Genomic DNA, 22,596 nt, shown 5'->3' with positions numbered 1-22,596 from the left:
TGTATACAATTTCCTGATAATTCCTGAAAAGAATTTACTTTTCCTTTACACAGTAAAGGAAAAGAATTTACCTTTTCCTTTACTGTGAGCCATCTTTTAGTTCTGTGTTTCCAGGGCTGTTTGTGTCCATGTCTTTCTGTGTTCAGCAAAACCTCAAAAGCCTGGAGCTGCTCATTTAAGAGAGTCTGATGGTGATTGCTCCTGCCACCTCCAGAGATCTTCTAAAGTGGAAGGAAGATTGGAAAGATCAGAGGGTAAAAATTAGGTTTTAATGGCAGTTCCAAGAGCACGTAGGAGAAGTAGATGTGAGGCTCTCTGTTGTTTTCAGCTGGATTGTGTGCTTTGCATGCAGAATGAGGGGAAAGCTGGGTTCACAGTATTGTGTGTGCTTGGTTTTTCAAGGCTATCCAATCTTCTCCACTGCTGTTTCCTAATCAGTGACTGATTCATGCGATAAAGAAAATTCCAAAGAGGCTGCAGATTTTGGTTATTGGAGAATTACTTTTGGTACTTCTATTCCAAATAAGAAGTACCTCAAGCACCTGAAACATACTGAGGCAAAACCCTGAGTGCACGTGATGCCTAAATAGCCAGGAAAGTCAAGGAGTGGGGACATCGAACACATCTCACTGGCTGTGTGAGTCCTGCTTAGGCATTCTGGGACAGCCTTCCCTTTTGCCATATGAAGAAAAGTTCCCAGACCTTTTAGAAATCTGGTGTCTTTCAAATCTACTCCAGTGGGATGAGCTCCAGTGAGCAGTTTTCCCACCTATTAGTAAAAAACAGTGAATAAGAACTGATAGGCAGAATAACTTTGAAAGAATATGTTTAACCTAAATATTTCTATACATTTCAACCCTAAGCACTTACTCATGCTGAAATAAGACTGCACACTCTTATTTTTTTTCCAACAGTGATATTAGAAAACTGAAGAATAATATTAACATTTCTGTATTATAATAAGCCTTTAAAAAAATTGAATTGATGTATTAGTATGGTTAGGACCACCTCACATTTCTTATTACAAGACCATTAATTGTTTATTTGCTTTTTGGGGTTTTTTAAAGTTTTTCTTTCTCCTTTCCCTCAGGCCAATTGCTAGAGAAACCACTCAGACAAAACCCTTCAGGCACCTCCAGGTGTGGGGTTGGAGTACATACTGCCAGGTTGGCAGGCTTCTTTCAAAGGCTAGAGGCAAGGCTTGACATTCAGTTGGAGATGAGGAAAAGGAGAAGGGAAGTATGGGGAGCACTTCAGATTTGTGCCTCAGAGGTGAAGAACAATTGCCTCTGTCAGCATTTGGCTTTTTGTCATGTGGGAATTGACCATTCTTTTCTTACTCAGAAATTCCTGCTGAAGTTAGCAAGGACTGTTGTGTTCTTTTGATATGTAAATGTTATTTAAGTTATTTACAGAGTCTGATCTGAAACTGTGTCAGGATGAAGGACAAAGCCTTAATGCTGGTGAATGCTGTGACTTCTTTGCATCCTTCTGTCTTCTTGTCAGTGCTTGCAGGTGATGCACTGTGGTCTAGGCAGAGATGCAGCCTGGAGCAGACACCACTGCACTGTAAAGGTGACTCTGGCTTTGTCCTGCTCTCTCTCTGGTTTTGGGGAAGAAGAAATCTTTGCCTGGGAGGCACAGATTGCTGCTCTGCTCACATCCTGTGCTTGGTGGTGCACTTTGTTCATGAGAGTAAGAGTTAATGGTAAAAGAGCATGCAGGAGAGCTTGGCAGGTTGTGGAGAAGAGCAGGAGAGTGTTAAAAGGATGAGATGATTTTCATTCACAGAATGATTCTGAAGTTAGGTAAATTTGTAGCTGAAAGGTAACCAAATGCTTCAGTGAGAAAGTCAAGTAGATGGAGAAATTACAGCAAAATTGGTTCAAGTGAAATTTGCAGATTCAGAGCAGACACAGATGTCACCTTTTATTTTCTAAATGCTCTTCAAGAAGGTTAGGAGATCTAACACTTTCCAGAAGTCTGACCGTTATTTGTTAAACAAATTAATTTGACAGAAGTATTTTGATCTATGCAAAATCGTGTCCTTTTTTCACTGAAGTAGACAAAAAGTTGTTTATTTTCCTGTACTCTACTCCAGCTGTTTTACTAGAGAGATACATAATTTTAGAACTCAATTGTTGCTATTTACTAAAATATTGAATGAACTCCTTTTCTCAGATGGAATGGTGTGGGGGATAGTTTGCAGGGTGGGGCAGGAGAGGATTGTGAGAGAAGGTCCTGTCATGTACTCAGAAGTGTGAAGTCCTGAAATGACTCTTGCAAGCAAGTAGTGTATTTTCAAGATGAGGTAGGCATCAGTATTTCCCTTACTTTCATGCCAAGTCCCTCCAATTACTGAGTGCTCAGCTTGCTGGGAGTGGTTGCCACTGTACAACAAAGAGCATCACACCCTGGCAACCCAGTCATATTTCCTTGAAAATTGGTAGCAAATCCCCTCTATTTAGTCAGTACCAGATTTAAATGTCTGAGTCTTCTTTTGTCAGGTAAGCTCATTTTCTACAAAGACCAAAGGATTTAAATCTGAGACTTATTATGTCATATGAAACTTTTAGTAGGAGCCTATCCTAGATATGTTAAACCTTCTATTTACTGCAGTCAGCCTTGTTTCTTTTACAGACACTTTCATAGCCTTGAAAAGCACCATCAAGGTGTTGTTTTTAAGAAACCTTCTCCAAGCTGTGAGGCTGTCTCACAAAAAGCTAATTTGGGTGAGCTGCATGCTGAATTTTACACAGCCTGCTTTCAATACACTTGCTGCTGTGTGCTGGCCTGAAGATCTGTTGCTTGACTCCAAAAATGAGTCCAAGTTCTGTCACATCACCTCTCTGCAGGAAGTTGCTGTTTTCAGCTATTGAGCTGCTTCAGCTTGTGTGGTGGCAGTTGTGTCTTTTACCCATAAACAGTTCAATGCCTTCCTTCTATTCTGGGTCATGCTGCAAAACAAAGCAAGCAAAGAAAAAAGTCTAAAGGAGCCCAAAGTTAATTTTTACTTGATATCAGCATGACACTGCTTCCTGGGGGACATTACTGTTGGCTGCCCTTGGTGTAAGGGGCAGAGGCCCTGGTTAGAGGGAGAGCTGTTGTATTTAATTATGTGAGTAATTAAGCTCTGGTCCACGCACTTAGGAGAGGTAATCCCTGAGTGATGCAAAGTAACCTGAAGATGCCAAGTTTCTCAAGGACTAATGGCTTCCTGAAGAATGTCTGGAGTGGTCTGGGATTCCTTTGGAGGACCACTTTTCAAAGAGGGTAAAACCATGAAGGGATTTCTGCCAGAACCCAGCTGAGGTTTGGTTCTGTGCCCTCACTTGGTGTGTTTGGGGCCATACCTAGGTAAGGGCACCTTTGCAAGTGCAGGAATGCCCACAGACTGTACCACCAGGACACCTCCCATAAATCCATGCCTTGTACCATTTCAGTAAAACTCTTCCTTGGGCTGAAACACCATATAATGTCATGTATACACTTGTAGCTTTTACCAGCACAACTATGTGAAACAGGGATTGAACCTTTTTATACTGGTGTGCAGCTTAGTCATAAGGGACACAGAGCTTTGCTAGGGCATCTGATGCCATCTTTCTGCTTTGTGCTGAACATAAATGCTGTCCCAATCACAGCGACCACAGTTAAAACCCTTTTCTAGTGGCAGCAAGATGATTCTGTTGTTTCTCAGGCATCCTTTCCAATGAGCCTGATGGTGACACTATCATGAAGCTCCGTGCACATCACTGTGTGAGCTAACCTGTTTAATGATGCATTAAACATTAAATTTGCAAAATTAACCTGATAATGCAAATTTTACATCATGATGCTGTTTCTGAAAAAAAAAATTAAATAGCACCTGTCTTTATTTCAGTAAAACATCTCTTGCACTTAGCAGCATTAGACAAAATTGCTGAAAAGTGTGCCAAAAGTGTGACACACAAAAGTGTGCCAGGTTTATAAGCTGTCCTTATAAATCTGGTTTGTCAAAAATTGTTACTCCTGAAGAAAGAGCAAGTGAGCATGGTTTCTTCTCCTATCTTCATTTGAATCTGCTTTGGTCACTTTAAGGTTACAGTAGATTGCCAGGTTTCTTAGCAGCAAAATATGGTAACAGATGTGTGTATCCTCTTGTTGTCCACTGTTGTACTTTTGACCTAAACATTTGAAGAATTTTGTGATTCCGGTTGCTTTACAAATAGCAGAGGGAAACAAAGGGATGGGGAGAAGTAGTAAGTCAGTAGTGGAACTGGGAGTAGATTTTGGCTCCTGTGCCTGATGTCAGTCAGTAGCAACTCACATTCATTCCTCCCCATGATGTGCTTTTCCACAGCCCTGCTGGGACACCACATTCTTTGGGGTTTGTGAGTGGAGCTCAGTAAGAACAGAGCGATGAGCAAGAAGTGGTCACAAAGCAGAAACTTCTGACACTAAAGCAGTGTTAGAAAATCCTTTCAGTGCTTTGGGGTTTGTGCTTCTCGAGCCGCCAGTAGTCTTCTGTGGCAACAGTACATGAAAAATCCACTGTATTGTCTATAAAAGGGATTGCCATGAACTAGTCATTTCTCAATTTGTTTGACTTATGCCACATTTAGAAAGGTCAATTCCTTGTTAAAAATGGCACTAATGCAAAGGTGTCTTCTTTTTCACTGGGATAAGCATTGCTGCTCTGTCTCTCACTGAAGCTGGCTCCTGCAGTGCAGTCAGATACACAAGATCTGTCTCATACTTCTTTTTTAAGTAACAATATTGCTGATGAAAGGTTGTGAGATGAGGACAGGAGAAGCTAGGAGATAGAGTCAGCATTTACTTGCTTTGACAGTCTAGAAGAATTGTCAAGATATATCTTGTGAGATGAAGTAGCTCTTTTGGTTGCATCCCTCTTTTTTCCCTCCAGGATTGTCTGTCTTAGTGTGTTTGTCGTGCATAGGTTAGGGGTCCTTTGTGATGCTCTTGGCTTTGTTTGTGTGGTTTTTCTCTTCCTCTGAAAATCTGCCCTCACTTTTCCTGCCCACTGCTCAGGTAATGTGGAATAGTGAGATGTTTTCCCCATGGTCTGGGCTCTTGATGCCTCCTGGGGAATGCCAAAGACTATCTGGAAGCATCTGTAGGGATGTAGTTTCTGCCAGTTGTGGGCCAGACTGGAAAATCTGATTTACTTCAAGCATTTACTGGGTGGAACCCAAATGTAGTCTGGGGAGCAGGGACAGGACCTCTCCCTTCCATTTTGCCACAGGAGAGTGTGCAAGCTGTGAGGTTACAGAAAATGCTGGGGTGTTTATGCAGTGAGTCTAATTTCCTTCCAAGGGAGGCAAAGAGCTGAGCCCAGCGCTGGGGGCAGCTCCAGAGGGAGCCTCCAGCTGAAGCTTCCTGGGGAGAAGCATCTTTTCCTTTGGGAATCTAATGCAATATCACTACTACCCCATCAAAAGCAAGGTGCAGTGTTGCTACAACGTGGTGTGCAGGTGCTACAATGAGCATGGCTACTGACAAAGTTAAAAAAGAGGGAAGACCTGCCACAGCCCCAGATGTCACATCTTGGAATGCTAAGTCTCCAGCATGATTTTGAAAAAATAAGGAGTGTTTTGGAATTTTTTGTCTTGCTTGCACTTTGCACTTTCTGTACCTTCCCACTGTCTGTGGTGCTACATAATGTATGATTTTATCTCAGGGCAGGCACTGTGGTGGATCCAGCTGCACATTTCTGCCTGCAGTCACCTTCCTGCACTTGTGTTACAGGAGTAAGTGCTGACCCATCAGCTCTCCTGAAACTGAGACCATGGCAGGGCTGTGCTTGGCCAAGGACACACAGTTTATGAGTTTTAATCACTGAAGTTAATTACATCAAGACCTTGTATTACATGTAGTACTTTGACAAATTTGTACTGGGTTTGAGATGACACAAATTACTTCCATGACAGTTCATAGATTATTCCAAATTAATGTATAGTCTGATTAGGTCTCCATTAGTCAAAGACAGTGGTTATTTTGTTGAAAATGTTAACATTTACTTAAGACTTTTTACAGAATTTTTCTACCATCTACCATGTGAGTTCTGCAGGAGTAATTTAATTATTAATTCAATTCAGCTTTATGTACTGCTGCCTTCATCAAAGAAGTTGGCTACTGGCAGCACTTGTATTTAATGTTCTGGTAAGCCTGATTGAGATACAAGATTAAGCCCACTTATATCTCCAAGAGGAAGGCAATAAAATTTTTCTGCCTTAATGAGATGACAGCTATAATTAAGCTGCTGGCCACCTTGTGCCAAGCCTACAGCTCCTCACTGTCTTAAGTCTTCAGACTGAAACAAAACTGGCATCATTAGCTCTGAAAGAAAGCTCAAAGGACTGGGCCTGGTTTTTTATCTGGTAAAGGCCACCCTGGTTAGTCCTAACTTGGTATCACACATTGATCATTTTTGGGGGTCTCTTTTGCCACCTTTTGATACCTTTGGTATCCATTCTGCACATATGGGATGCAGGCATGCACCAAAGGCACGAGGCAAGCTGAGCTCGCTGCTGTCCCTGCTGAAGGCACTCTCAAGGGCTTGTGTTGACATACAAGCTTTCTTTACTTTTATGACTAAAAAGAGCCAATTCAGATTTGAAAAAATATATTTTTATTGAATCTTTCTTACAGTCTACTTTTCAAAAAAAAGTATTTTTTGAACAAGAGTACTTGAATGTTTTAGTCTCTCATAAAATACTTGATTAAGATAACTTGTCATCTGAGGTGACATGAAGTGCCCATTCTTTGCCCATATTCTAAGTGGACTGTTAGATCAGTATTGATGAGCTGAGGAAGGCTCTTATGTCTTCTTTTTTAGTGCAGAGATAATTTTTTTTCAAATCTGTGAGTTTGATTCTTGCTTCCCATCTTTTCTGTTGCTGTTTCCCTAGTTTTGTTCTCAGTCCACCTGAGACATGTTTTCCTTTTTACTGAAGATTTACTTGATCACTTAAACACTTAAGTGTTTCATATTTTTTGTCTAGAGTGATGCCAATGCATTTGAGTCACCCTTCTGCTCTTGTCCTTCCATTATTGTGTTTTAAGGTCTCCAGTAGCAGATCAAAATGGAGACACAAATGATGCCACAGCTTGTCAAGTATTCCACCCAACAATTACAATATCTGTTGTAGTTCAGGTTAGGATTTAAAACAAATTAAGCTACAACACTCTCTGCAGAATAAAAGAATAGTTTATTATTATATTTATTATATAAGCCATAGAAGCTACAGGGACTTTAGCAGAAGGGAAGGTAGAGATGTTAGTAAGTTGGTAATGACCTTGCTACATCTGCCAGGGTAATTTTTATCCCTTGGTAATTGAAATGTATTCAAATGTGATTGAAAGGTCATCAAGCATGCAAGTCAAAGACCTAAGCATAGTTTCTGATCAAAACATTTAGTATTGTCGTCGATTTTTATAAAGGGCTGAAGGACTCTGCCAAATGGTAAATTTCACTTATTTAATCAGGCTTCTTTGTTACAACAAACTTTGACTGCAGCTGAGCTCTTCACTTGAGGCCAGTACTCACTGAAGGACAGACCAAGGTCTTTCATCCATGGTTATCTTGCTGTTCTGCAGAAAAGTGAACACTGAGGCAAATCCCAATGCAAAGTAATTCTTCAGAGGGGAAAAAGGATTTCTTATCAAGAGCAGTTTTGACCCATATGAATGATAAATACAGTGTGAGCAGATGTGAAGAGTGCTAAAACTTGTGTTGCAAAATTTGATCCAAATGAAACTTTCAAAATCTATCCAGGATGTCCCAGTATCTGTTCAAAACATCTTTTGACAGGAATTAGTAAGGTGATATATGGTGGCTGTGCAACCAGATTGTGCTTTTGAGATTTTCAAATAGGGAAAAGAACCAGTAAAACAAACTAATGCATTTCTTTGTAAATGTCCGTTTCCTGTGCAAAAATCAGCTGCATTCAGTGACCATGCATAAAATTTGCAAAGCTCTTCCATTTCATCCAGACTATTTACTTCAGCATGAGGCATTGATTTTTAGTAATAATTCATGTCAAATCAGTAGAAGAGCCAACTGAAAATAAAGGAGAAGGGAAGAAAATGAACAAATGAACTCGCTGTCCTCTCTGTTATGTATGCTAATTATTGCCAAAGAAATTGGCATTACTCTCCTTGTCAAGATGAGGAGTGATACTGCCTTCAGAAGAAAAACAGCCTATTTTGGCAGGGTGAGTCATATACCCTGTCCCCCTGCCCCCAACCTGCCAAAAAAAGGGCAATTTTTTGGTTCTCCAGCTAGTCAGGGTAAATTATGGATACTCTGCACTCTATCCTTCTTCAACACTGGCTTTGCCCATGCCCAGCCAAGCTCTGTAGCCATCCTGCTCTCTTGATTGGGCATCTTGGTGTTTCAGTTTAAAAATGAGGATGTGGGGAAGTGTTGTTCTGACATGTAGTGATTGCAGCAAAGGTATTTGATCCCAATCTGGGCCTGCTTGAGATGCAGCCTTCATTAATTAGCCCAAATTTATCTGTAAAATGACTAATCCATGTAGCCACACCATTGCTCATGAGCTGTGATCTGAGATCAGATCCAGTTCTGTTCTCTTGGATCCTCTGAGCTGATGTGATGATTAATCAGTTATTCTGGTTGTGTGGCTGATCCCATAAAGGCAGCGAGCGCCACACACGCTGGGGAGGGATTTGCAGAGATGATTGTTTAGCAGAGACTGTACATATGGAAATTTGTTCTCATTTCTTCCTTTGTGCTAGCCCATTCACAAATGGAAATGACTGCTTCGTAGCCAGTTCTCATTATATTTCTCTCCCAGGAGATGTGAAATTAGCTCTAGGAGAAATCCCACAGTGGTTGGGAGTGAAGCCCAGTCTCTGCCATGGAGGTTGTGTGCCAGGATATGGGAGCAGGGAGTCAGTGAGGCTGAGAGGATCCTGCCCTCTCCAAAATGTCTCAGGCAGTGACAGAAGAAGAGGAAACTAGTTGGAGATTACAGACCTCATGTGTACAAATGGATCCCTCCAGAGAGGTGTGGGTATACACTGGTTTTGAAAGGAATTAGTAAGATGGTTTTGAGCAAGATGTGTATACTGGTGTTATTAACAGTCATGTTAAAGATTTGCAGCACTGCTTATGTTACACTGAATAGCAGAGCCCAGGTGGGACAGAGGGCGTAGCAGCCATGCATCAGATCGTATTCCTTGCCAGTTTTAGTGGGCCAGAGAAGCACATGCAAAGATGATATCTCATTGCACTAAACTGCACTTTGTTAAATAAGGCAATTTAAACATAGGCAAAAAGTTTCTGGCAAGGCATAGTAATTCTAGAACTTTGTTGCAGTTTTATGAAATTGAAAGGTTGTGAGGGGTTTTTTCATTCTAGAAAAGGGAATATGCTGGTAAAGATATATCAGTTTGAAAAGATGGGGTTCTGTGAGATCTTTTTGTAGTTGCAGACTTGTTTCTGTATATGGTTTACTACGCTGGTGCAGCCATCTGACCTGAAAAGAACATTGTGAGGGATCCCCTTCAGCAGCTGCTCAGGAAGCTTGCTTAAAACAGGGGAGCAAGGAGAACAGCTAGGCTGTTACAAGATTTAAACCTTTCCATTCCCATTCTCTACATTCCCCTAAGCCAGGTACAAGACAAAGAATGACTGCATCTCTCAGCATCAGCTTGGGTTGGCAGAATGGTTTTGGTCTCCATGACCACGCTGGTAGGTAACTCCTTCAGATTTGTGCTGATCAGGCTTCCTCCCCTTGGGTGGCTGCTTGCTGGGCTGAGATCACATCCCAGAAAAGCAGAGCAAGGCTCAGCAAATGAGATCCCTGTCCTTGGAAGTGCTGGCAGATTCTGCGTGTTGATATTGCTGCCTGGGTGTTTCTAATCTATGTTTTCTGACATGAATGATGAGTGGTTTAGCAGCTTTTGCTTCTGTGCTTACACAGCTCACCAGGGAGGCCTGTGTTTTCAGATACTCTCTGGGCTCCGTTGCCCAGCTCACACAGAGGGCAGAGAATAAGGTATTCCCTCCCCAAACTCAGTATATGTACTCTTGAAATCCAGAATGTGTTTTCTGAGAGTATACAAGCAAGTTGTCTGATTTTGTCCTTGAATTCAATTAAAAATTGACATAAGTCAAGGAATTTCAAATTAGTTTTTTCCTTTGTTTCAAGTGGTCTTGATGATGGACTAACACAGATTTTTTTTCTCCCCAGAATTAAAATGAATTCACTCTCCTCCACAAGCTGTTTATAATTTAACTATTTTACTGATAATTCTTCTATTTAGTCGCTATGATTCTGTGGGCTGCAGCAGGGTCAGGTCAGGGTGCAGATTAGTGAAACAATTGTTGTATCAAAAAGTGGTCAACTGAGGCAATGCTGTATGGGCCTTTTGCTGCAGATGAGTTGTGTGCAACAATTCCATCTCATGGGATATGCCACCAGTGGGATGGAAATTGTTTGTTGTCAAGGTTTTCTGCTGGCTCATGGCCACCTTCAGGTACCACTGTCTCTGCCTCCCTAAATCTGCATCAGCCCTCTTCTTTGCCCTTTGGTGACACTGTGAAAATGAGACACAAGCAGAAGGGGAGTAACTTCATCCAGCCTGGGAGCAGCGGTTCAAAATGCCTCAGTCCTGCATCGATTGCCGAGGCTCAGTAAATGACTGCAGGATTGCCTGGTTACCTTATCTGTGCACTTCCATCCCTCAAGATATTTGTATTTCTGTTAAGTGAGAACTCAGCTCAATTACCTCACTTGTAGTGTTAGCTTTACACTGATAGAGCAATTATCAAATGCAGTGTTCATGTAAATTAATACTGTGCTCTCAGCCCTTCTCTTACTGCACTCTAGTAGTTAATATAATTTTTATCCATGGAGCATTTCAGCTACGAGAGCTCTGTGATAAGGAGCTACAGTTTGTTTGTTGCTAGTGTAGCTGGTTGTAAATACTTGTTAAATTTGCCACACTGTCTGCTTTTTTCCTAATTCTTAATGCTGTGAAGACACAAGACAGCACCATGGAATATCTGCAATGGTTTTGGAATATGAGTGGTTTTGAGGATGACAGGGGAAAATGGCAGATTAAAAAATGGGTTGCAGGTAGGAAGGGGATTGTGAATAATTAATCTTTAAATCATTCTTCATATTTAAAAATTAATTATTTTATGGGCATTTAAGCATCTTATATTCATGACCATTTCAGGGTACCTTAGCCAGAAATCACGTTGAGGAAATAAATTATAGTGCTTCACCTTTTTAGCCAAATGTTTGCTTGCTGGTGATGGATGGCATGTATCTTAATCCCTGGTTTAAATCTTCTTCTTTTGTGAGTATAGAGCCTTGATTTCTCAAGAGCTCCCTGGCACTAAAAGGCAGGAGAAGGAGCTTCATTGTATGTGAAAAGCCTGACACACAAACCTAAATCCAAGAACCTCAGTTAGACTGGTACAGAAATCTTCCTGCAATTTGAAGCTCTAGTAGAGGGGAAGTTAATTCACCTTTCTGCTCAGCATGTGTTTCTACATATAACATGGGCATCTCTCTGCTCAGTGAGAGGCAGATGCTCACCTCAGGATCCTGCCAGGCAACAGCAATGTGCCCAGCTCTGCCTTTGGGGTGTTCATGTTCTCCTGGGGATTTAACTCTTCATTCTCCTGTCTCATCTTAAAGCTGGAACAAAAGGAGGCTTCTGGCTCTGGTGTTTCCATTGGTGCATTTAACACTCAGCAGATAATTACAACTGAAAAATGCCCTAAAATCTTTTCAATTCTCATCTTTATGTACTTGTTCACACTATATTTAAGGAAGTTCTGTTGGGAATACCTGAGTAGACATTTAATTTTAAACATAGTGCTGTCCTAAGCCAGATGTATGACTGTAAAATGTTTTCTTTGCAGAACACTTCATAGAGGTAGCTCTTTTGCCTTCCTTCAGGGTGAAGATGGATCTTTATTTACCATAATGCTTTCAGAAGCTTTTCTCTCTGTTCTAAAAATAAATGAGCATTAAGATTTCATATTTTGTGGGCTTTGATTTCATATTAGCTGTGTGTAGGTCTCAGTTTAAGACATGGGAGGAGAGGGAATGTTGCTTCTGATTTACAGATTCACCCCTTCATAAACTGAAAACTAGAGCTGGTTGGTTGGATTTTTTTTCCTTCCTCATTAGCAGTTCTGGCAGGAAGATTCCAACAGGCAGTTTTCATCAGTCTTCCTTACTGTTAATTCAAATTCAGCAGTAGCATAAATATGGTTCTTTTGATTTTGGTTGAATTACTCCAGAGTCAACTTGATATGCATGAGACCACAATTACTGCCTGAAATACCAGGCTTTTTTTCCACTGACTAGCTCTGCTGGAAAAACTAGTGGAGGGTGAAGATTTATTTTAAAGTGTGAAGCAGAAGGCATAACTCCTGTGAAATTTTTTTAGTCTTTATACAAAGTTTAGAAATATCACAAAAACACACCAAGAAATATAGTGAAATTTTCCTGCTTGTATGAGGTGATACATACTGGGGAAACCATCCTTCTAGTCTACATTGTGCAGCATCTGGAGAGCTGGTAGTGGTCGTGGTATTTAGCATTCAGTGAGGTTCTAGCTCCAAAGACAAAACAAAGAATCTCTGGATACTTGCATCCAGAGCATTTACCAGCAAATAGGAGAGCATGGTGGTAGTGGGGTTTTTTGTTTTGTTTTGTTGTGGTTTTGTTTGTTTGTTTGTTTTTTGTTTTTTTCTTTCATATGCATACTTAGTGCAATGAAAATAGTTTTGGCATCATCACTAAATTGTGTTGGTGGGTGCTTTATAGAAGCTAAAGGATAGGCCAGTCTTTGGAGCTCTACCTATGAATTCGTTTATTTGCAGCTTATCTAATTAACAGGATAAAGCATTAAAGCATGCTCAGCAGCCTTAGCCCTGACATGGCTTAAATTGATATCTTGTTGCTTAACAAAGTGTTTGTCAACACACAACTTTATTCAGTGCCATGAAGCATAAAAGTAAAATTATTTTTTTAGCTATGGTGAAGCCTGCACAGTAAGGACACAGGAAAGCCACAACTTTTGTGACCTCTGTTTACTAAATCCAACCTATTTATATTATGAAAACACTAAGAGACTTTGGCTTTTTGCTTTCAGTAACGCTGATCTGAATGATTTGTTGTCATCCTGTGTTGCAGCTGATGGTCTTGGACTGTTATCTCTCCATTTTCAGTTTTTCACAGCAGTGCTAAGTACTCAGAAAGCCACAGATGTAAGCATTCTTTGGGATGGCATGATTTAAAATTCACATAAGCAGATTACTGTTACACATTTGTTAGTGCCTTTTGCTGGAAACTGCTTCATGTCTACTGAAGAGGCAGCTTTTGTGGTTACTGCCAATGTACCTGGCTGAGGTTCATGTCTAGGCCTGGGAGCTTAGAATTTTGTCCTTCTCAGTCATCTTTCCAGATGCTGCATGGGACAGAGCTGAATTATTCCACGGGCTTCCTTTGAAAATGACCTATTGTACAGTAATATTTATGATTAATATTTGGACCTTTTCCACACCCAGCAGCTAAAGTGCCTTCAGTGCCTGGAAATCTGTAGGAATAGGTCAGGTCAGCCTTACCTGATCTCCCAGGCTGGTTCCCAGTGGTTGAGCTGCCCTGCTCCCAAGCTGCACAATGGATGGAAGGGAAGTATGTGAGAGCTGTGAGCTGGGGGCTCATGATGGGACAAAAGGGCATCTTGAATTTACAGACCCTGTGCCTGTGTGCTGCTCTGCATGGGCTGGGAGGATGGAGATGCCCAGCTGGGACTTGGAGAGCTGTGTGCTTGCTGGCAGAATTTATTGTCTGTCCTTTGACACATGCACAATGTGGAGGCTGAAAGCAGCAGCAAAAAAACCTGCTCTGAATCATGTTAGGGCTTTGCTACAACACAGCTGAAAACAGGTAGAGTTTTCTTTTCCAAGTATCTGAAGACTAATTGGGTATCAAACTGCAGCATGTTTGCAACACATGCTGTGTGACATTCCCTGCTGTAATGGTCAGACAGGTCCACCTGGAAGTGACAAAAAGACATGAAATTAAAATTTAAAAATACAGAGTTTATCTAGCCCAACATTTGGAGATGCTTCAATGTTGGGCTAGATAACAGGTTTCTTTCAACAGAAAGTAAGAGATCTGCAGTTTGGAATGTGTTATTTTTTCTGAAAAAGTGATATTTTTACTGAACCTATAAGTATGTTAGTAACTGTAGGTAAGGGTTGTCTTGGCCTCAAATGCTGGTTTGCTTTGGCTTTTTATTATGCTTGACAGACTGGTGCCTGTTCCCCCTCCTTCCCACCACTGTGTCTCTTTAATTCCACTTTACAAAGGAGTTGCTTCAGTGTCTTTGTCACATTTGAACTTTTGTTTAAGAATAAATTTTCCTGAGTGCTAAGCCTTACAGCAACTTAGGTAGTTCCAAATCAAAGTCAGAGTAGATGTATGCTCCTCCAGCCAAGCTTTTCAGGGAGATTAGTTCCTCTGACTTCAATTGATTTAATAACTGCTCTGCACTTGAAGACTTCTGAGGACTGTGCAAGCCAAGGCACTTCTAAAAATAACATTTAGGTCCAAGAGCCACTAAAGCAGTTTTGGAAAATTCAAAACATAACTACAGCCCCCTTGTCTTACATCTCACTGGTTGGAAGGAACAAAGGACTGTTTCCTTGTGTTTTGATGATGATGTGAAACCTGGCTATGCCCAAAACATTGCCAGCGGGTGCTTTTTCATTACTGTGGGTGATGAGGAAATTTGAAAGAGCTTCCTTCTGGATACATGATTAAATGTTGGTTCAAATGATTTGAACTGAGGTAATAAGGATATAACTGGTCTTTTGAGAGCTGTGATCCAGCCTGTTACTTTTCAGTCGAAAGCTTAGTTTTACCCCATTCCTGTCAAAACCCAGAGCATGCTAGAAGCATGACCTTTTCTAGTTATTTGCAAAGTATGCAGAAATACTTTGGAATGAGAGATAGGAAGTTGAAGGTGTAACTCCAAAAGCTGTTCCTGTTTGTATCAATTCCCTCTTGATCATGTAATGAAAACAAATCTCCTGCTCATTAGGCTGAAAGCTGAGTACATGACATATCAAAATGTGGTTTTAATCAGCAAGACTCCTGGTAAGTCCATGAGCTGTGTTGGACAGAGCAGTGCCTCAGGCCCAGCTGGGACTGAAGAATTCTCTGGGAGGAGGTTGTGTGATAGATGGGTCAAGTGCTGCTGCTGCCTCTCTACAAAATTTGCACTACTCCTCACAAAGGAGCTTGTCTTTGATGTTCTGTGGAGCAGCACACCTTGGTTGTGATTCTCACCCTTTGTTAAAAGTGATCCAGCTGGCTTAAAATGAATTTCTGCAGGTAAAGCTCACAAATCTTCCTGGATTTTCAAACAGCATATGAATTAGTCCTTGTTTCTACAAATAGCATATGTTAATGAACACAAATTCATCTTTCTGTGAAAAAAAAATGACAATCTCTGTAGTCCCATGAAACTCAGCCTTCAAGCCCAAATCAAATCACTGAAACCAGTCAAGAAACTGTGAGGTTTAAAGTGGTATGTGACATAGTTTTGAATAAACAAACTTAGCTCAGTCATTTCCTAACAGCCTAGTGCTTGATCTGACACCAGTAATGTTTTGAAGAGTACATTCTATGTATGACTTTACAGAGAGATACTGATCCAAAATGGAGGCATGTGTAGAGTTTGGAGACTGGTACAGCACAGGTGAGGGTGCAGGGGTTTAGGGGGATAAGGTAAAGCTGAGGAGTCACCAGAAAGAGCCCCCTGAATGGTGTCTGAGAGTAGGAGCAGAATGAGAGGCAGCAAAAAGCCTGAGGTACATACATAAGGTACAAATATACCTTAAGATGCTGGCCAGGGTAAAAGGAGGAAATTTCCTTGGAGCTGTGCATCCAAAGCCATTGTTACTGATTGGTTGCTTGGGTTTACAAGGAGAAACTGTGGAAGCCAGAGAAGGCTTCTGTGACCTTACCTTGCAAGAGAGCAGCTCGTGCTGCTGTTGGACTGTGGAGGTCACCTACAGGGAAAACACATGCTGGGCAGAATTTGAAATTGCACCCTTGCTGGATTAGCATTGCTCCATGTGTCCTTCCTACTGCATCACCTTCTGGAGAGCAAGTTCCTCAGACTTTTCAGCAACTTTATTGAATATCCAGTCCCAAAATGGAGAAATTTGTGAAAACAATTTAGAGGTCCCCTACTTGCTTCAGGCTGTCCTTGGGCTGCTTCTCAGGTGTGGATGCACCTGTGCAAATCTGCCTTGAGTGGGCTGGAGCAATCTGGGATTGCCAAGGGGCAGAACACGGTGCCTTTGCCTCACTCCGTGCGTTTCCCCACACCCAGCAGCCCTGCACGTGGTTCCAGTATGGCCAGAACGGGCAAGGTCCCCTCACCCACCCCTGCTTGGAGCTGCCTCCTCCTTGTGCAGCAAGAAATGCTTTGGGATTTGTGCAGCACCTCCTAGAAGAACTATAACAAGATCAAATTTTTTAAAAATCCCCTTTTCCTTTGCCCATATTAGGGTCACTTTTTCTTCCCCCTTCCTTCTCACCTTCATTAGATGAGAGGGGATGATGTGCTGAATGCCACCCCTGACACTGTACAGGACAGACTCCCTACATTCCAGGAGGATTACTACAAGCTTGATTATTGTGGTTAAAAACCCTGTGAACTCAGGTTCTGGGCACTATGGAGGGATATTATCAGAAATGTAAGACATCTAGAAAAGATTTCCAGTGCATAACTGTGTATTCTGACCAGGTCTTTAATATGCTGGTTGGGGAGAGCAAGCAAGTCAGCTACTGTTGGCTCATTTTCAGTGTGCCAGAGCTTTACAGTATTTAAAAATGCAAAACATGTAACTAGCAAATTTCCAAAGTGCCCCTAAAACTGAACAATTCTAGACTCGGTGCTTTTTTAATTTTCTGGCTCTGTCTGTATAAAGCAGCCACCACAATATTGCTGCCAGAAGAGGTATGTTTTTATTACATCTATTGACATACTTTCACATGCAATTTCAGCAGAGACAAAGCACAGCTGGGCTTTAGCTTGCTATTGAAGGTGAAACCCAATCTGCAGCAGGCTAATTTCACTGAAATAAAAACAAGACTTTTATGGTTAAAAACGCCCTTGGAGATACCTCAGCCAATTTGTTTTGTGAAACAAATAATTAAACAAAAGTATAATTTCACTTCAGGGTGTTGTGAAGACAAGGGATTAATATTTGTAAATGTCTCCATGAAAATCAGTCAGGTTACAGGACAGTATTTCACCACAAAGCAAGGCCAGAATAATTATAGGCCCAGGAAACAAACACAGCTATTCATAGCAGGGGGATGCAACTTTTTCTGGAGCTGTTCCAGGATGAAGTGTGACCCTGCCCAGCTCTTGGAGCACAGGGGAAGGGTCCCAGCTCGAGCAGGACTGGGTCTGGGGCTCTGAGCTCTGCTGAGGGCAGGGTATTGAGCCAAGGCTCAGCTGGATGGGAGCACAATTAAACTGTGCCCTGCCTGGAATTAGCTTGGAGCCTGGACAAAACCAGCCTGCAAAGCACCTTTAAATATAGCTCCAGAAAGAGCTCCTCCTGGAATATCACTTTGTGCAGAGCTTCTCTCCATCCCTTCTTCCAGGACAGAGGGGCATCTCCTGTCTGCCTGTAGGTTCCTTTAGGTCAGAGTTTTCCCCAAGAGGGGCAGATTTTCTTCTAGAAGCAGATGTTGGTAGTCCAAGGACAGCATGCAGAAAACCATTCGTGCACGTGACCAAAATTTTTATGTCAACAATGGCAACAAGAAAAAGCCATTAAAAAAACCTTCAAACATTTTCCTCTCTGTCCCCTTTCCCCAGACAGCACACAGTAAAACACAACAGGGCCTAGCACTGAGGATTTCAATCTCTAAGATCTAAATTTCATAAATTCTAGAGAAAGGAGGAGAATGGACAAAGGAAATAGAAGTGTCAGGAAAGGTATCAAGGAAAGCAAAATAATTTACTTGGTTACTTTTCAAATGATTTACAACTCTACAGGAAAGCAATAGACCTTTTGGCTTGTGACCTCCTGCTTACTGCTCTTTGCTGTGATAAGTTTGAGTGAAAGGATGGAGGCTTTTGCTAAAAAGAATTTGAAATAGTAATGAAACATCATTTCACCAGCAAAGGTTTTATATATTGGAAGAGTCTTTATAGTTAAGAAATAACCTGGGCATCAGGCAAATCAGGCAGAGAGGTCTGTCTGTTCTTCACTGAAACACATTGGCTGTTAGTGGGCTGTGGAGGGGTACATCAGGCTTTACACCCAGCTGCAGGATATCCAAAACAACCTTAATCAGAGATTACCCCAGACTCCTTTTGCAGAACAGGTTACTGGACTTGTTCAGATTTTTAATAATCTTCAGTGTGGCTGTACATCCCTTTGTGCCTAGGAAGCCCCAGAGCCAGCTTAAAGCATCAGGGTTCATTGGGGGAATCTGCTTAATAGACAAACTCACTATAAAGGAGAGGATCAAAACAGACCTTTGAAATTCCACAGAAATAAATCTGGTCCAATTCCCTGAAAAATGAGAAAGACAAGGACTGCCAGGGGGTCAGGCAACCCTGGAGCTTAGATAATTTTGCTTTTCAAATTTTGTGGGTTGACTCTACTTACTTATGAAGCTGAATTGCTAATAAAATTAATTAGAAGCATCATAAGTTGGCCATCCCCAGAGTATTTCTACTTGAAGCAGTCATTAATTATTCTGACCAGGATTGTCTGTCTTTTCTATTTATAGGCTGGCCATGGGCGACACTGACTGTCCTTGGGTTCCTGTACTGCTATGCTCATGTTGGAATTGAGTGGGAGCAGAAGTGTGCTGCACACTAGGAACGATGCAAACCATTGTTCTTGAGGCAGGTTGATGGTTTTTCTACACTGGATATTCTGTCTGCACAAGGCTGAGCCAGACCAAGTCTTCAGTCCAGGTATTAAAACCAAGAGTTCATGTAATTGATTCTGGATTGCAAATGCAGGAATTGAACTGCAGAAACACTGATGGGCTGCAGCAGGGGGTGAGGAGAAATGATGAAGCATTTTGACTTATGTTATTTTTGTAAAACAGCATCTTTGTGACTCTGTGTACATCAGAAGCGTGCATCTCAGAACAGGAATTTTATATATGTTGGGGTTGTTTTCATGTTTTGCTGCTCATTTTGAGATAGGAAGAAAAAAAAATTCTACCTTGGAGAATTCAAAAAGCCCAATCTCTCACAGATGGTGTCCAGGGCATGTAGGGCTGTGCCCTGCACTTACACTACTCCATGAAGGGCAAGATGCTCATCAGTTCTTCCTGACTGCTTTCCAATATAAGCTAGAACATTCTGTATTCTCACTGACTGGAGTAGTTCTGCCTTAAGCTGCTTTGCCACCTACTGTAGCAAAGCCTACTCTTTCTTTTTAATGTCTTCTTTTAAAATTTTGCCTTTAAAATAGCACCTTTTTGGTAACCTTAGAAATGGCTTTGTTTCTTAAAAAAGAGTAGGAAGGAAAGTCTTTTCTTAAGGAACAGTTTTCCTTTTTAATCAAATAATCTTAATCTTTTAATCTTAAAGCTCCTTGGGCTTTAGATGCTCTCTGCCTTGTCTTAGAGCTAAAGCATTAAACACTACCTTTATTTTGGGGCTAGTACCACCTTCAGACTGTTCAGTCTGCCTCTTGTATTGTTCTGTTACAAAAGGAGATATCTCCAGTCTGCTTTAATGGTAAATCTGTTCAGTCTGCTTCATTCTCTGGTGTCCAAGCAATCAGCTCCTGCAATGCATTGCAGACACCCTGGGAGGAACTTTTTAAGGCCTTTAGAAAAAACCAGAACGGTCCAATACAGTGGCCTCAGATTAGCTGGAGCTCCCTGTCCTTTGGCCACACAGACCTGTCACAGCAGCATCTTTGCCCAAAGATTGTGCTGAGAGGTGAGAGCATCCCTCCAGAGCTGGGAAGGTCACACCTGCAGGTGTCCACCTTGCAGGAGGGCACACACACTGTTTTCTAAGGAGAGACCCTTCCCCTGACTGATACTATGGGTGTCTCCTACACTGTTCTGTTTTAAACTGATACTGAAGAGCAGCCAGAAGACCTTTAGTCTTTCTAAAGTTAGACATTCCCCCTAGGCATGGTCAAAAGGCCACAAGTTCTGGAGTAGACTTCTTCCAAAAGCAGCTTCCTCCACCCAAAGCATGTCAAAACTTGTTCCATGCCCCTGGCAGACATTTCAGCCTGTTGGGAATTAGCGTCCTACTGTCCATCACTCTTGCAGCCTCAGCCAAGTCTGATATAATTTATCCCTTCAACAAGAAATTCAGTTCCTGAGACAGGCTTCTGCTTATTGCCTGCATTTCTGATGCCTCTGATGCTCACAGCTGTGGCAGCCTTCTTGTTCCCCTCCCTTTATTCCTGAAGAAATAAGGGCAGAGCCTTCAGCTCTACCCATCCAGAGAAAAGCCCATCTCCTGCTGTTTCAACCAGAAGCTCCAGCCTTTTATGTTGAGTCCCCCATGTCCCCCACCATGACAATGCCATGATTTCCCCTGGAAGCCGTTTCTAGGAGGAACCATGGCCTGGTGAAAATAACTTACCATAAATGCTGCCTGGCCAAGACATGGCTCTCCTGACTGACTGGATGGGGATTGCAGGGATTCTCTCAGCCACAGAGTGCATGGCTCTAAGCTCTGAATTTTCTAAAAGGATCTGAGATTGACCTCCATTTTGGGGCAGCACTGAGCTAAGGGCAAGAACTTTCTCAGACTTTGCTCAAACTTTGTAATTCAGTAGAATTAGCATAAGAGCAAAAAGTAATGAATCTGTTCTTCAGTCTTATTGATTAGCATTATTACATGAGCTGAGGTGCTACTGAGTGATTGGATTCCAATTTGTATGCATGCAAAGCTTCCAGCTCCAATATGGAAATGACCCTGAAGGTCATCTAGTGCATGCTTATTTCTGAACTAAAATTGTTTTCTATTTTTTTTGAGTGCTTTATATATCCTTCATAATTTTGTATCTTTTTCTATAAATAAAGCTGAAATGCACTGTTGGCTTGAAAGCTGTGTCTTGGAAAACTATAGCCTTGTGTAAGAAAAACAAGTGTTCCACTGTTGTGGAGAAACACCCCTATGCACTGGGAGCCTGCAGGATGGGTGCAATGCAGGCTGGTCACTTTTATCCCTGCTGTGCACTGCATGGAACATGCCTTCCCTAATGGTGGAAGTTTCAAAAGCAAATCAGCCTTTGGTAGCTGGGCTAAGGAGAGACTTCAGCATGTGAAGTTTCCGAGAAGAGCAGCATGCACAGAAAATGGTGCTTCCCACTCCCAGAGTTCCTCCTCAGTCCTGCAAATACAGCAGTGTCAGCATGGGGCACGTTCAGTCAGACAACACACAGCTCTACAGCTGAAGCATTTCAAAGTTGCTGCTCAGTCACTCCTTCAGCTTGGAGACACATTCCTCAGCATGGCCTGAGAAGTGGCTCTCCATGTGGCACCTGATGTACCTGTGTGGGAGCCCAAAGTGCCACCCTCCAAGCAAGGCCTCTGTGACAGCCCTGGGTGGGGGGAGTTTGCAGAGACTTGGAAGAGACTGCAGTAGCCATGCCACTTGCCAAAGGAAAAAATAGATGAGGGGTGTGTGAGAAAGAGACTTCCAAACACTGCGAAAAAGCTTGCTAATGGGTGTAGGAAGCAGGTGGCAAGGACAGACATGGCCAAAGTAACACACTGGCCATTTTGCACCAAAGGGGAGCACTTCTAGCCACGGTGAGGGGAACAGCAGACACTGACTACTACTGCTGTGAGACCCTAAAAGTCACAAAAGGGCAATGAACAAAAAAACCCCCCAAGGTGGTGGCTCTGAAAACAAGGTGGACAGCTACACAGCAGCTACTGACAGCAAGAGTTCACAAGTGATTTTGGAAAGCTGTCCAAGTGACAAGCAAGCCTAATGTATAGTGATATAATATAATGTATAGATGGCTGTAATGGTTACCACAAAGCTGTAGTAAAATTTCTTGCAAACACAGACACCCACACAAACCCCCACCCCTTGCTCTGGCCCCTCCTTAGCTAACAGAGCCATCGTCATTACTGGGTAGGATTATACTAAGTGGCTCTCTCTTTAATTCTGCATTGATTAGAAGGTGAGCAAGGCTTTGCTCACGGATCTCTTTCACATCTGAGAGCTAAAAGCAGCTTAGTTGGAATATCCAGCTTACCAAGGGTCAGAAGAAAAACAGCTTAACTGTGAAAACCTGCAGCAATTTAGTTATTAGTCACAGCAGTAACACAGGGCCTGTCCTTTCTCTTGCACACCCACCTAATTGCCTTTGTCACCACAAACCCTTGAGCTGGTCTCAGTTTGCACTTGCTGAGGGGGGAGGCTCTGCTTCCTCTGCCTTGGCAGCAGGATTGTCCTCAAGGAGCTGTGAAGAGTGAGGAGATTGCTATGCATGGTCTGTCACAACTTCTCCTCACGGCTCTTTATCGTTTCCCCCCCTTCCACAAGCAGTGCAGCTCATTA

The 22,596-nt window shown here is 42.1% G+C and overlaps 1 protein-coding gene across 2 annotated transcripts in view; it reads left to right on the top strand.

The window, feature by feature from the left end:
* HHAT (hedgehog acyltransferase) overlaps nucleotides 1–21,114 on the top strand; it is a 148,345-nt gene extending 127,231 nt beyond the window's left edge. For both annotated transcript variants that reach the window (XM_074537125.1, XM_074537126.1), the window contains one exon: nucleotides 18,825–21,114. In XM_074537125.1, the coding sequence (XP_074393226.1) occupies nucleotides 18,825–18,916 (92 nt within the window). In that variant the 3' untranslated portion in view covers nucleotides 18,917–21,114. The remainder of the gene's footprint in view (nucleotides 1–18,824) is intronic.
* The last annotated feature ends 1,482 nt before the right edge of the window (nucleotides 21,115–22,596 follow it).

Source organism: Zonotrichia albicollis, chromosome 3 (genome assembly GCF_047830755.1).
Source record: "Zonotrichia albicollis isolate bZonAlb1 chromosome 3, bZonAlb1.hap1, whole genome shotgun sequence".
Lineage (NCBI taxonomy): Eukaryota > Metazoa > Chordata > Aves > Passeriformes > Passerellidae > Zonotrichia > Zonotrichia albicollis.
This window is presented reverse-complemented; position numbering and strand designations above follow the sequence as displayed.